The sequence below is a fragment of the Schistocerca gregaria genome, chromosome 2, assembly GCF_023897955.1.
Source record: "Schistocerca gregaria isolate iqSchGreg1 chromosome 2, iqSchGreg1.2, whole genome shotgun sequence".
NCBI classification, from domain to species: Eukaryota; Metazoa; Arthropoda; class Insecta; order Orthoptera; family Acrididae; genus Schistocerca; species Schistocerca gregaria.
This window is the reverse complement of record NC_064921.1, coordinates 842532161-842547619: the sequence shown is the minus strand read 5'-3', so window position 1 is coordinate 842547619 and position 15459 is coordinate 842532161. Positions and strand designations below refer to the sequence as shown.

General features: G+C 45.1%; 1 protein-coding gene across 5 annotated transcripts in view; it reads right to left on the bottom strand.

Moving 5' to 3' along the window:
• Positions 1 to 6185: 6185 nt before the first annotated feature.
• LOC126335195 (extracellular serine/threonine protein CG31145) overlaps positions 6186 to 15459 on the bottom strand; it is a 1599051-nt gene continuing 1589777 nt past the window's right edge. For all 5 annotated transcript variants that reach the window (XM_049998199.1, XM_049998198.1, XM_049998200.1 and 2 more), the window contains one exon: positions 6186 to 9573. In XM_049998199.1, the coding sequence (XP_049854156.1) occupies positions 9336 to 9573 (238 nt within the window). In that variant the 3' untranslated portion in view covers positions 6186 to 9335. The remainder of the gene's footprint in view (positions 9574 to 15459) is intronic.

The following is a 15459-nucleotide window of genomic DNA, read 5'->3' as shown; positions in this document are numbered from 1 at the left end:
GTGGAGGTTCTGTAGTAGTGTAGGGCGTGTGCACTTGGAGTGATATGCGACCCCTGATACGTGCATTCCGAAGGACTTCGGCAATTCCAGCAGGACAATGCGACACTCCACACGTCCAGAATTGCTACAGAGTGGCTCCAGGAATACTATTCTGAGTTAAGACACTTTCGCTGGCCACCAAACTCCCCAGACATGAACATTATTGATTATATCTCGGATGCCTTGCAACGTGCTGCTCTGAAGAGATCTGCACCCCTTCGTACTCTTACGAATTTACGGACAACCCTGTAGGATTCATGGTTTCTGTTCCCTCCAGCACTACTTCAGACATTAGTCGAGTCCATGCTACATCGTGTTGCGGTAGTTATGCGTGCTCGCAGCGGCCCTACAGAATATTAGGCAGGTGTACCACTTTCTTTAGCTCTTCAGTGTGGTAGGCTTCTTGGAGTCCTCTGTTATCAAAATGTCTGTATTGTTTTTTGAGTATCTACGGGCCGCGCGACTTCCTCCTCGTTAAGGGCGATATGGTTGGCAGGCGGCGAAATTTCGCAGCCGCATCCACCCCGTGCCATATAGCGGTGCAGCCGTTTACCGCGCAGCTGACGGTCTTCAAATATTCCACACGTGTGGCCCCAACCTCGGCTGTGTCATTTGTCCATACCTACCCTGAAAGTCGGCATCACCATGCACCTATATCGTCCCTATCAACAGCTTACCCCTACAGAAATGTCCTTAGTGAAAGCCTAGATTGTGTGAAACTGTGGATAGTGGTGTGCTACTGCCTTGAAAGAGTTCTGATTCTCTAAGCGCAACCGATAACTTCTTGAGTGTCGGATGTTTCCTCGTGCGATAATAATCATAAAACATTACGACACACGGCATCCTCGGCGAACAAATCGATGTTGGTACTCCGCTTATCCATACGATGTTACACTACTGGCCAAGAAGAAATGCAGATGATAAACGGGTATTCATTGGACAAATGTATTATACTAGAACTGACATGTGATTACATTTTTACGAAATTTTGGGTGCATAGATCCTGAGAAATCAGCACCCAGAACAACCACCTCTTGCCGTATAACGGCCTTGATACGCCTGGGCATTGAGTGAAACAGAGCTTGGATAGCGTGGACAGGTACAGATGCCCATGCAGCTTCAACACGATATCACAGTTCATCAATAGTAGTGACTGGCGTATTGTGACGAGCCAGTTGCTCGGCTACCATTGACCAGACGTTTTCAATTGGTGAGAGATCTGGAGAATGTGCTGGCCAGGGCACCAGTTGAACATTTTCTGTATCCAGGAAGGCCCGTACAGGACCTGCAACATGTGGTCGTGCATTATCCTGCTGGAATGTAGGGTTTTGCAGGCATCGAATGAAGGGTTGAGTCACGGGTCGTAACACATCTGAAATGTAACGTCCACTGTTCGAAGTGCCGTCAATTCGAAAAAGAGGTGACCGAAACGTGTAACCAATGGCACCCCATACCATCACGCCGAGTGATACGCCAGTATGGCGATGACGAATACACGCTTTCAATCTGCGTTCACCGCGATGTCGCCAAACATGGATGCGACCATCATGATGCTGTAAACGGAACCTGGATTCATCCGAAAAAATGACGTTTTGCCATTCGTACACTCAGGTTCGTCATTGAATACACCACTGCAGGCGCTCCTGTAAAGGGTAACCGCAGCCATTGTCTCCGGGCTGATAGTCCATGCTGCTGCAAACGTCGTCGAACTGTTCGTGCAGATGGTTGTTGTCTTGCATACGTCCCCATCTGTTGACTCAGGAATCGAGACGTGGCTGCACGATCCGTTACAGCCATGCGGATAAGAGGCCTGTCATCTCGACTGCTAGTGATACGAGGCCGTTGGGATCCAGCACGGCCTTCCGTATTACCCTTCTGAACCTACATATTCCATATTCTGCTAACAGTCATTGGATCTCGACCAACGCGAGCAGCAATGTCTCGATACGATAAACCGCAATTGTGATAGGCTACAATCCGACTTTTATCAAAGTCGGAAACGTGATGGTACGCATTTCTCCTCCTTACACGAGGCATCACAACAACGTTTCACCATGCAACGCCGGTCAACTGCTGTTTGCATATGAGAAATCGGTTCGAAGCTTTCCTCATGTCAGCACTTTGTAGGTGGCGACAACCTTGTGTGAATGCTCTGAAAAGGTAATCATTTGATTATCACAGCATCTTCTTCCTGTCGGTTAAATTTCGCGTCTGTGCCATGTCATCTTCGTGGTGTAGCAATTTTAATAGCCAGTAGTGTATTTTTCAGTTGTGCTGAATTTCGACGGTTCTTCAGCTTCATTTTCTTTGTCGAACACTTCCTTTCCGATCTTTACGACAGCGTTTTTGTTTATTTTCAAAGCTGCAGCAGTTCTTTCGATTACTTTGTAAACATTTTCAAAGTAGGCACGTAAAGCGCAAACCACTTCTCTAGACTGCCCTCGTAAGGCAATGCTCTTGCTGAGAGCACGACGTCGAACGTCTCCCCCAGTAACGTCCAACGAATTTCAGCTGACATCGTTGAGTATCATGCAATGAACAGCAGTAACAACGAATAACAGTAACAACGAATAAAAGAATAACTCCTATATCGGCAAAAACGAACACACACGTGGGAGCAAGCTGACTGCAGCTGAAGCTCACTGCAAGCAGGAAGTGCCCTTGTCTGGGGTGAAGGTTTGGCAACTTTGGGCATTTGCTGCGGCTGCAAGTAGCGTAGTACTGGTGGGAAGTATCACGGACCTGCCACGTGAGATTCCTTGCTGTCAATGCTAAAATAATTTTGGACAGACTGCAGCAATCAATTGAGGGTGTCCCAGATACTGTTGATCAGATAGTGGGGAGTGGACCGTTAACGGACTAGGAGCTATTACAAAATCTCTCTCACACACTGGAAAAAATAAATATACAATTATGCAAGGAGAGTTATTATTTTTTTTAAGAAAATAACCTAGATTTTCTTTACGCGATTTGAAACCTGTGCTTACTGCATTATTATTGTGGTGGACGTGATCAAAGTAAAGTACAAGAAATTTTTCAGCTTATTCCCTTTATCCACACAGTTCTTGTCTGATTTTCTCAGTCGCAAAACATTCACAATGTTGAAAAAAAAAAAGAAAAGAAAAGAAGAAACAGCAGCCGGCCGGGGTAGCCGAGCGGTTCTAGACGTTACACTCTGAATAACTTAGGTTAGTTAGGTTTAAGTAGTTCTAAGTTCACAACAAGTTAATGAAATAAGGAGACGTTAGCGTTGTGGATTCACCAATTTGTCTTAGTCATCCGGATTAACAGCCGAGGTAATCCATTGTAGACATGCCTTCCTTAACACGATCAGTGTTCTTTTCTATCATTATTCACTTTTCAACAGTCACTGGGAGACAACTACATATTGCAAACTGACTAGCAACAATAGTTTATACATTTTCCATACGATACGCTCTTACTGGCCTTGTGTCTATTGTCAAAGTTCGCTCCATCTGGGCTAAAGCTTGTGTTTAGCATTAATGTTATGTTTGTTCTTTTGTTTATCCGGCCGCTGTGACCGAGCGTTCTAGGCGCGTCAGTCTGGAAGCGAACTGCTCCTACGCTCGCAGGTTCGAATCCTGCCTCGGGCATGGATCTATGTGATGTCCTTAGGTTAGTTAGGTCTAACTAGTTCTAAGTCTAGGGGACTGATGACCTCAGATGTTAAGTCCCATAGTGCTTAGAGCCAGTTGAACCAGTTTTTGTTCTTTATTTCTAAGCTAATAACGAAATTACTGATGTTTTGTTACGAGCTATGTATATGCAATTATACACTCATTGTGAAACGTCCCCTTAGAAAAATTGTGCAAGACTTTGCTTAAGCTGACACACAATATTTTTTAGCGCAACGCAGTCTGACTTTCAAAAATCCCCACAAAAGAATGGCCCTGACTACCATTAACCTATACCTTTGACAAATCACTTACCTCACAAAAATCTTCGTTACTCGAACTACTGCAATACAGCGAGCGCCACTACTGCCAGCTAAATAAAAGATTCAAACTACGGAAGGCACTAACTACTGATAGGCATAGTTAGCAAATGAAAGATTTTAATAGAGAACAAACAATGTATTTACCTTAATACTCATAATATATATAGCAGTTCATGACATCCAGTCTTACAAATTTCAAAACTCCTCCATCTCTCTCCCCACATCAACCACTGCTGGCGGCTCACCTCCAACTGCGCAACGCTACGCGCTGTTCACATCCAGCTGCCGCTGCCCAACACTACCATGGCAGACAACAATGCAAGCCAGCCACAGACTGCACACAGCACAGCCAGTGATTTTCATACAGAGCGCTACGTGGCTATACCAATAAAAAACTCACACAGCCTACTTACAACTGTACTGGAAGTTAGACTTACTAATCAACATGGATTGTTATTGAGGCGGACACCATCTCCTCAACATGAACACTAGTGTTTCAAAATGACCATAATCATGACTATGTTTTAATACTTTTTCTGTATTCCTGTCTACGTGGGATTTTAAGTCCGAATGGTAAGGACAGATTATTTAGCACATACGAAATGTGTTTTCATACAGTCTAAGATAAGAAGAAAGAACGACGCACCACGAAGCAATTATCCGAATGGGACGGAAATCGGTAGATGTGATGTACATGTTCAAACAAACAAATGATTACAATTTCAGAAAAACAAGCTGAGCAAGTCAATATCGCATTGGTCAACCCCTGGTCCTTATTCAAGTAATTGATATTGACTGCTAGAGTTGTCGGCTGTTCTCCTGAGAGGTATCGTGCCGAATTCTGTCCAAATGCCGCATTAGATCGTCAAAAATTCGAGCTGATTCGAGGACACAATAATGCTCCAAACGTTCTCAATTGCGGAGAATTCCGGCGACCTTGCTGGCCAAGATACGGTTTGCAAGGCTTATGACAAGCAGCAGACACTTTCGTCGTTTTCGGGCGGGCATATAATGTTGCAGAAATGTAAGCAGAGGATGGCTTGCGTGAAGGGCAATGAAACGGGGAGGAGAATGTCGTCGACTTACTGCTGTGCTGTGAGAATGCCACAGGTGACAACCAGAGGGGTCGTGCTCTGAAAAGAAATGGCAACCAGACCATCACTCCTGATTGTCGAGCCGTAAGGCGGATGACAATCGGGTTGGCATCCCACCGCTGATCGTCGGGACTCAGTTCGAAGCGGGACTCATCGTTAAGACAATTCCAGTCAATGGGATTCCAGGCTGAAGACGTGTCTGCAGACGCTCGGGGCACAGGTGTGATACCAATCTAACCGTTGCCCGCCATACGGCTAGACAACCAGGAATGATGGTCTGGGGTGCCATTTCTTTTCATAGCAGGAGTCATCTGGTTGCCATCCGCGTCACCCTTACAGCACAACGGTACGTCAAATATTGTACGCCTCGTTGTGTTGCCCTTCATGGCAAGTTGTCCTGGGCTTCCATTCCAGCAAGATAATGTCCGTCCGCACAGGGCGAGGGTTTCTGCAGCTTGTCTTCGTGCTTGTCAAACTCTTCCTTGGGCAGCAAGGTTGCTGGATCTCCCGCAGGTTGGGAACGTTCGAAGCGTTATGAACAGGACCCTTCAACCAGCTCGAGATTTTGACTACCTAACGCGCCAAATGGGCCGAATTCCCATCAGGAGGACATCCAAGAACTCTGTCAGTGCCAAGCCGAATAACAGCTTGCATAAGGTTCAGAGGAGGACCAAAACATTACTGAGCATGTAAATCTCGTCACCAGATTACCATGCTATTCGTGGTGGGTCTTTTTTTATTTCTTATAGTGTACCTTCTTAATCAGTCCTGAAATTTGGTATACGTACTATTTTGATACCTCGTATTTCGATGCCCTGGCTTCAACATTTATGGACAAAACGTAAGACTATTTGCGTGAAAACTCCTTTACGAGATATGCAGTGTATTCTAGCAGATATGAAGATGGTCATGCTAACGAGACCACTCCGCTCTCTCCAATTTTCAACAAAACACAAAAACAATACTCAGACTCACGCAGTTACCTGTTCATTCCTAGCCGATGTTCCTGGAAATTGCGTGTAGCTTGTTCGAAGGGTTTTGATCATTTCTGTTAAGTGAAACAACAATATACAAAACATTTAAACTGCAGGTAATTCTGTATAACAGCTTTATTTGCTATTAAACAAGGTCAGTTTCCCAACAGAACATGAATATAGGCTTGCATTGTAATTTTCACACAATTAACAGTTATATTTCAACATAATTTAACCGTGTTATGTACACAGACCAAAGTAACAACAAAAATAACAGATCATCACATAATGCTGACAGCTTTAGACATCTGCTCGGATGCATCTTCACGGCACTGGCTAAGCGGTAAAGTTATACTCATTTTTCCGCAAACATTCGACTGACTGCTGGCTTTAACAGATGAAGCACTATCAGGCCTACACATTGAATAACCACTGGCGTTTCATTGTCCACGTACCAAAAAAGGAAAAACCACGGGATAATAGTCGCAAATCACCATATCGTCACAGCCACTGATGGCCCTTCTATTCAGGCCGTATGAAACAGTTCTTGGAACTAACAAACACTCTAGAAGGACGTTTCACACACTATTGTCTCACAAGCTTACCAGTGTATGATATGTAATATGTTGTAAAGCGACCAATGACGAACTGCGCTGCAATATTCCGTCCTGCAGTTGACTCACTGAGAACGAAGAACTGGAACACTCACTCAGTTTATGTTTGACTGTTTCTGGAACCCATAAAAGTCTTTAAACAATAGTTTTAAAGTGGCCACAGCTAAAAGTTAACTGTAGCTTTTTCCATTACTTTATATGTGACAGCACGTTGTTGTGATTCAAATATGGGCCTGGAGGGACTACACTGTAGCGTCACGAACGAAAAAGGCCTAAGAATACACATATAGCTGTATTATCTGTCCGCATTGCTTCGCTCAAAGACAATGGCTTCTGGTTTATGGGAACAATTCGCAAAAAGTCATAAATCAGTAGACTAAACTAGGAAATTGCTACAAATTTTTGAGAGTATTCTTTCACTATTTTGTTGAGCATTCAGCACGATATAAGATTAAAGAAATACTTTGTTTTTGTTTGTTTCTCTTGTACATCATCTGAGAGTATGTGTCGTCAACCATACAGTGTTCCTTACTAATTATATATTGCTTACCATGTCTGTAAGTGTCGACTTGGAAGTCATATCGATACAATGGCACTGACGACTTCGGAATTTTGCTTTCGCTTTAACGACAGACTGATATTTCGCTTGAACCATGCTCCTTTTACAGTTTTACACTGTACCTGAAGCGCAACAACGAGTGGACTGATAGGAGAATCTCCGTCTTAATTAAGTATTTAGAAGAGTTGCAGTCTACTGAAAGCGCATCTGCTTAGGACTTTTCAAGTTTTCTCATTGTATTGCGGAGTAAAAGGTACGGAACAGATAAATGTATCTGTGTTTATTTGGTACATAAGACGACATTGTGGCTAGGTCAATTTTCCCGTGTATGGCAAGATGTGCAGAGTCCCCCTCACCCCCTCCCCCCCCCCCCCCCCCCACTCCACCACAAAAAAATTACTGACAAATTTTCGGGGCAAGTTCCTTACACGGAAACAAGAAAAAGTCTGGTGCGCACTTGACCATGCTACGAAACACATCTCTTCTTCTACAAGCTCTTTGCTTTCTCTATTTTGGGAAGAGGTAGCAGGGGCCAAAACAAGGAAAAAATTTCCAATAAACATGGATTCTAAAATGCATACCTTAAGAGCTATGAGCACGTGTTCTGTAGAAGAGATGTTTTTCACACTAGCTGAGATGAACAATTGCTCATAACTCTTAAGGTATTCATCTTAGAGCCCACATTTACTGTAAATGTTTTCCTCGTTTTGGGAAATACTTCTTCCTCAAATTTGGAAAGCTAAGACCTTGCAGTAGAACTGAACTATTTCACAGAATCAAAAATGAACAAGCCATCATACCTCTTCAAGTATGCATTTTAGAGGCCATCTTTACAGATATGTTTTTCTTATTTCTGCATAAGGAACCGGTCCCTCATGTTCGTCGGTGTTTTTTTTGGGACAGTCTGTATAGTAGAGACGTAATCGAATTTTCTTTTGGTTAAATGAGTCCCTAAACATTGCGAGTCAGAAGAGACGTTTGGATTGCAATTACTTATTTAGCGTCGTTGGTAATAAATGTTTATCAAACACGTCACCACAAGTGTCTACAGTCCTTGATGCTTTACGACAAAGAAGCGTAAAGAGCTTGTGACATCAGCTTTTCTTATCACTGGAGCGGAAAGTTTGTGAACCGGCAAAGAGCGTGTATTTACAAATGAAACGACAATACGCACAATATAACTTGGCAATTTTCTGAGAGTGAAGGAATCGACTGAAGTTAGATGACATAGCACTGGTAGGGAGTGTTCCCACCACTGTCAAACTTTCCTAGAAACCAGTGTAACAGATCGTAACATTTTGGGAGGCAATTTTCTGAGAGTGAAGGAATCGACTGAAGTTAGATGACATAGCGCTGGTAGGGAGTGTTCCCACCACTGTCAAACTTTCCTAGAAACCAGTGTAACAGATCGTAACATTTTGGGAGGCACTATGAATGCAACGTTATTTCCATTGTGCTGCATGCCGTACGAGAAGAAGGCGGGGCTTCTTCCCGTTACACCTCTCCCCCCACCTAGGAGGCGATCATTACGCTCGCTGCATTCCTAGCAAAGAGGTCGAGTTATGCTGTGCGTATCAGTTTGTACTGGCTAGAGAGGAGAGCCGGTTCTTGTACGCAATGCGGAGGATAATACGGCATTTACTTGCAGACCAAAAAGCGTACAGGACTAGCTGTATCGTATGTGTTAACGCTGTGATTTGCGTTTAGGAACATTTGTGTGAAATTTTCTGAGTGGTATATGTCAGTTTAGATATGGCGAAGGTCCCCTTCTTTGTTAGGAATTGGTCGGTAGAAAAAAAGCACGCATGTCGTGTCGTGTGTACACATGTACATTTACAGGTTCAGCAGAGAACTGGTGAAGCTCAGTGTAGCTGTAGAAAAAAGAGTAGGACACGAGTTCTGGAGCGGGCGCTATGGAAGCAGCGTGGTCCCTAGGTTGTTGTTTACTTTTGCGACGACAATCACACGAGAGCAGAGTCCACTGTAAACACACAGTGTCCGACGACTGTCGGCTGTCCGAGGGGTGGTGCGCGGGGGCGGCTACGGGTGCAGGCGCCTCCGCTGGCGCTGCCGCAGCCGCCGCCGCGCGCGCCGCCGCTAGGAGCCGCTTGCGGGGGCGGCGGGGGCAGCGTCGGCAGCGTCACCGTCGGCGTCGTTGCGCACCACCGCCTCGACGGCGTCGTCCCGGGCAACGCAGTCGCGCACGGCCTGCAGCACGATGCGCACACGGCGGTCCAGCGCGGCGAGGTGCGGCTCCCACAGTACCGGCGCCACCGGGTCCTTCTGCATCGCGTCCCGCATCGCGTCGCTCAGCTTGCGGGGGCCGTTGTGGTACCTGCCGGGCACACACCTCGCCCTCAGTGGCGAAAACATACGCATACACACACACACACACACACACACACACACACACACATGAGGATGGTTCGACACCGTTCCTCACAAGCGTCTTCTAACCAAACTGCGTGCCTATGGAATATCGCCTCAGTTGTGCGACTGGATTCGTGATTTCGTGTCAGAAAGGTCACAGTTCGTAGTAATAGACGGTAAGACATCGAGTAAAACAAAATAATATCAGGCGTTTCCCAAAGGAACAGGACATTAAAATTGCTACACCAAGAAGAAATGCAGATGATAAACGGGTATTCAATGGACAATTATATTATACTAGAAATGACACGTGATTACATTTTCACACAATTTGGGTGCATAGATCCTAAGAAATAGAGTACCCTGAACAACCACATCTGACAGTAATAATGGCCTTTGGGTGCGTAGTCCTGAGAAATAGATTACCCATAACAACCACATCTGGCCGTAATAATGGCATTGAGGCAAACAGAGCTCGGATGGCTTGTACAGGTACAGCTGCCCAAGAAGCTTCAACACGACACCACAGTTCACCAAGAGTAGTGACTGGCGTATTGTGACGAGACAGTTGCTCGGCCACCATTGACCAGATGTTTTCAATTGGTGAGAGATCTGGAGAATGTGCTGGCCAGGGCAGCAGTCGATCATTTTCTGTATCCAGAAACGCGCGTACAGGACCTGCAACGTGCGGTTGTGCATTATCCTGCTGAAATGTAGGGTTTCGGAGGGATCGAATGAAGGGTAGAGCCACGCATCATAACACATCTGAAATGTAGCGTCCACTGTTCAAAGTGCCGTCAATGCAAACAAGTGGTGATCGAGAAATGTAACCAATGGCACCCCATACCATCACGCCGAGTGATACGCCAGTATGGCGATGACGAATACACGCTTTCAATCTGCGTTCACCGCGATTTCGCCAAACATGGATGCGACCATCATGATGCTGTAAACAGAACCTGGATTCATTCGAGAAAATGACGTTTTGTCATTCGTGCACCCAGGTTCGTCGTCGAGTACACCATCGCAGGCGCTCCTGTCTGTGATGCAGCGTCAAGGGTAACCGCAGCCATGGTCTTCGAGCTGATAGTCCGTGCTGCTGCAAACGTCGTCTAACTGTTAGTGCAGACGGTTGTTGCCTTGCAAACGTCCCTCTCTGTTGACTCAGGGATCGAGACGTGGCTACACGATCCGATACATCGGTGCGGATAAGATGCCTGTCATCTCGACTGCTAGTGATACGAGGCCGTTGTGATCCAGCACGGCGTTCCGTATTACCCTACTGAACCCACCGATTCCATATTCTTCCAACAGTCATTTGATCTCGACCAACGCGAGCAGCAATGTCGCGATACGATAAACCGCAATCGCAATAGGCTACAATCCGACCTTTATCAAAGCCGGAAACTTGATGGTACGCATTTCTCCTCCTTACACGAGGCATCACAACAACGTTTCACCAGGCAACGCCGGTCAACTGCTGTTTGTGTATGAGAAATCGGTTGGAAGCTTTCCTCATGTCAGCACGTTGTAGGTGTTGCCACAGGCGCCAACATTGTGTGAATGCTCTGAAAAGGTAATCGTTTGAATATTACAGCATCTTCTTCCTGTCGGTTAAATCATCTTCGTGGTGTAACAATTTTAATGGCCAGTAGTGTAGGTCCTCTATTGATCTTGATCTACCGGGTGGTCCATTGATAGTGACCGGGCCAAATATCTCACGAAATAAGCATCAAACGAAAAAACTACAAAGAACGAAACTCGTCTAGCTTGAAGGGGGAAACCAGATGGCGCTGTGGTTCCCCCGCTCGATGGCGCTGCCATAGGTCAAGCGGATATCAACTGCATTTTTTAAAAATAGGATCCCCATTTTTATTACATATTCGTGTAGTAAGTAAAGAAATATGAATGTTTTAGTTGGACCACTTTTTTCGCTTTGTGATAGATGGCGCTGTAATAGTGACAAACGTATAAGTACGTGGTATCACGTAAAATTCCGCCAGTGCGGACGGTATTTCCTTCGTGGTACATTACCCGTGTTAAAATGGACCGCTTACCATTTGCGGAAAAGATCGACATCGTGTTGATGTATGGCTATCGTAATCAAAATGCCCAACGGGCGTGTGCTATGTATGCTGCCCGGTATCCTGGACGACATCATCTAAGTGTCTGGACCATTCGCGGGATAGTTACGTTATTTAAGGAAACAGAAAGTGTTCAGCCACATGTGAAACGCCAACCACGACCTGCAACAAATGATGATGTCCAAATAGGTGTTGTTGTAGCTGCTGTCGCGGCTAATCTGCACATCAGTAGGAGACAAATTGCGCGAGAATCGGGAATCTCAAAAACGTCTGTGTTGGGAATGCTACATCAACATCGATTGCACCCGTACCACGCTTATATGCACCAGGAATTGCATGGCGACGACTTTGAACGTCATGTACAGTTCTGCCACTGGGCACAAGAGAAATTACGGGACGATGACAGATTTTTTGCACGCGTTCTATTTAGCGACGTAGCGTCATTCAACAACAGCGGTAACGTAAGCTGGCATAATATGCACTATTGGGCAACGGAAAATCCACGGTGGCTGCGACAAGTGGAACACCAGAGACGTTGGCAGGTTAATGTATGGTGCGGCATTATGAGAGGAAGGGTAATTGTCCAACATTTTATCGATGGAAGTCTAAATGGTGCAATGTATGCTGATTTCCTACGTAATGTTCTACCGATGTTAGTACAAGATGTTCCACTTCATGACAGTATGGCGATGTACTTCCAATATGATGCTTGTCCGGTACATAGCTTACGTGTGGTTGAAGCGGTATTGAATAGCATATTTCATGACAGCTGGATTGATCGTCGAAGCACCTCACCATGGCCCGCACGTTCACTGGATCTGACGTCCCCGGATTTCTTTCTGTGGGGAAAGTTGAACGATATTTGCGATCGTGATCCACCGACAACGCTTGACAACATGCGTCAGCGCATTTCCAATGCATGTGCGAACATTACGGAAGGCGAACTACTCGATGTGGACAGGAATGTCGTTACACATATTGCCAAATGCAGGTTGACGGACATCATTTTGAGCATTTATTGCATTAATGTGGTATTTACAGGTAATCACGCTGTAACAGCATCTGTTATCAGAAATGATAATTTCACAAAGGTACATGTATTACATTGGAACAACCGAATAAAATTTTCGAACGTACCTACGTTCTGTATTTTAATTTAAAAAACCTTCCTGTTACCAACTGTTCGTCTAAAATTTGAGCCATATGTTTGTGACTATTACAGTGCCATTTGTCACAAAGCGAATATTTGTTTACGTACTACACGAATATTTTATTGAAAATGGGTGTTCCTATTTAAAAAAAAAACGCAGTTGATATCCATTTGACCCATGGCATCGCCATCTAGCGGGCCAGCCATAGCGCCATATGGTTTCCCCCTTCAAGCTTGACAAGTTTCGTAGTTTTTTCGTTTGACGCTTATTTCGTGAGATATTTGGCCAGGTCACGATCAATGGACCACCCTGTATATTAACGACATAGAAGACAATCTGAGTAGCCCTCTTAGATTGTTTGCAGATGATGCTGTAATTTACCGTCTTGTAAAGACATCTGATGACCAAAACGAATTGCAATATGATTTAGAAAAGATATCTGTATTCTGCGAAAAGTGGCAGTTGACCCTGAATAAAGAAGAGTGTGAAGTTATTCACATGAGTGCTAAAAGAAATCCGCGATAAGTCACACAAACCTGAAGGCTGTAAATTCAGCTAAATACTTGGGGATTACAATTACAAATAACCTAAATTAGAACGATCACATAGATAATGTTGTTGGTAGAGCAAACCAAAGACTGCGATTCATTGGCAGAATACTTAGAAGGTGCAACAGGTCTACTAAGTAAATTTGTCCGCCATATTCTGGAGTATTGCTGTGCGGTGTGGGATCCGCATCAGGTGGGATTGGCGGATGAAATCGAAGAAGTTCAAAGAAGGGCGGCTCGTTTTGTATTATCGCGAAATAGAGGAGATAGTGTCACAGACATGACACCTGAATTGGAGTGGCAATCCTTAAAACAAAGGCGTTTTTCGTTGCGACGGGATCTAATTTCGAAATTTCAATCACCAGTTTTCTCCTCCGATTGTGAAAACATTGTGTTGGCACCTTTCTACATAGGGAGAAATGACAATCACGATAAAATAAGACAAATAAGGGCTCGCACAGAAAATTTAAGTGCTCGTTTTTCCCGCGCGCCATTCGAGAGTGGAACGGTAGAGAGACAGCTTGAAGTTGGTTCATTGAAACCTCTGCCAGGCGCTTTATTGTGAATAGTAATCACGTAGACGTAGACATTAGGATGACTCCGTTTGGATGGTGACAGAGACACACACTGTTCTTTGAAAATCCACTGCTGGCCATTAAAACTTCAACACCAGCAAAGACCCAAATAAAAAATAAATTTTACTCGTTGTGGGTTTATTGGACTTATCAGAACTGTTATGTACAGGGTGTTGTATAGTCCGGTGGCAAACATCCAGGACTTGCAAAGTGGAGTAAGTACATAATACTCTGAACAGGAACCCATGTCCGCAAACGTACCGTTTCCATTCTACGACCTTTTCAGTTCATATGTGTAACGCGTCCAAATCTGCTGGGGCAAAGAGAAAAGTCTGTGTTGCTCGTCCTGGTATGCAATAGCGTAGACAGAATGACGTCTACTACGTCAGACGACCACTTGTTTTTACCTAACGTCTGCCATGCTGCGTGATCTATTCAAAGCATGTGCTTCTCAGGTACAGTAACCATGATTCGGTACACGTTTTCGGAATACACAGGCATGCTCCTTGTGTGTGGCGAATCTCGAGGTAACGGAAGAGCTGCTAGTCGGCCATATCACAAACGTTTTCCTCAAAGTAGTACTCCAGCGCACAAACTTTTTTCTCAAGTCAGCAGCGGCTCCGAGAAACAGGTACCTTCACCACGAGGATGCAGGACTGTGGTGCTCCATGGCAACGACACACGCCCGAATTTGAAGAAGATGTACTGTATAGCGTTGAAGAGAGCCCGTCAACGAGAGCTCGAACAATTGCGCGTGCTGTGGGTGTTAGTCACACTATCGTCTGGACCGTTCTGCATGAGCAACAATTACATCAGCACTACTTACAACTACGACCTATAAAGGGCACACGCTATGGGTCCAGGCGACTTTCCACAACGCGTTGGCTACTGCATCCGGTTCCTGCACCGCTGCGTCGACATTTCCTTGTTTCCTTGTCGAGTTCTGTTCACAGATAAATGTAACTTCACGAGGGATTGTGTTCTGAATTCGCGAAACAGCCATGTCGGGGCAGACGAAAACCCTCGTGCCACGCATGTTCAGGGATTTCAGCACCTGTCTGGTATTAACGTGTGAGCAAGTATGTGATTGGGTTGTACCTCCTTCCAATCAGTCTAACTGATCCTGCATACTTGATCTTCCTACAAAACATATTCCTGAAAGCTGTGCCACTGAATATCCATCAGGAAATGTCGTTTCAGTAAGACGGTGCACAGCTTCACTTCTCAAGTGCAGTTCGGGGACATTTCAACACACGGTATGGAGGAAGATGGACAGGTCGAGGTGATCAAACCGCGTGGTCGCCGCCATCGCCGGATTTAACTCCTATGGATTACTTGTTGTGGGGTCGTATGCAACGTTTAATTTACGAGACTCCTGTAGAGACAGAGGAAGATCGGCTGGCACGAGTTCTGGACGCTGCACTAGAAACTGAAAAGACATTAGGTGGGATGGAGAGTGTACTAGAACATGCTTCGTAGGTACAGTTCTGTAA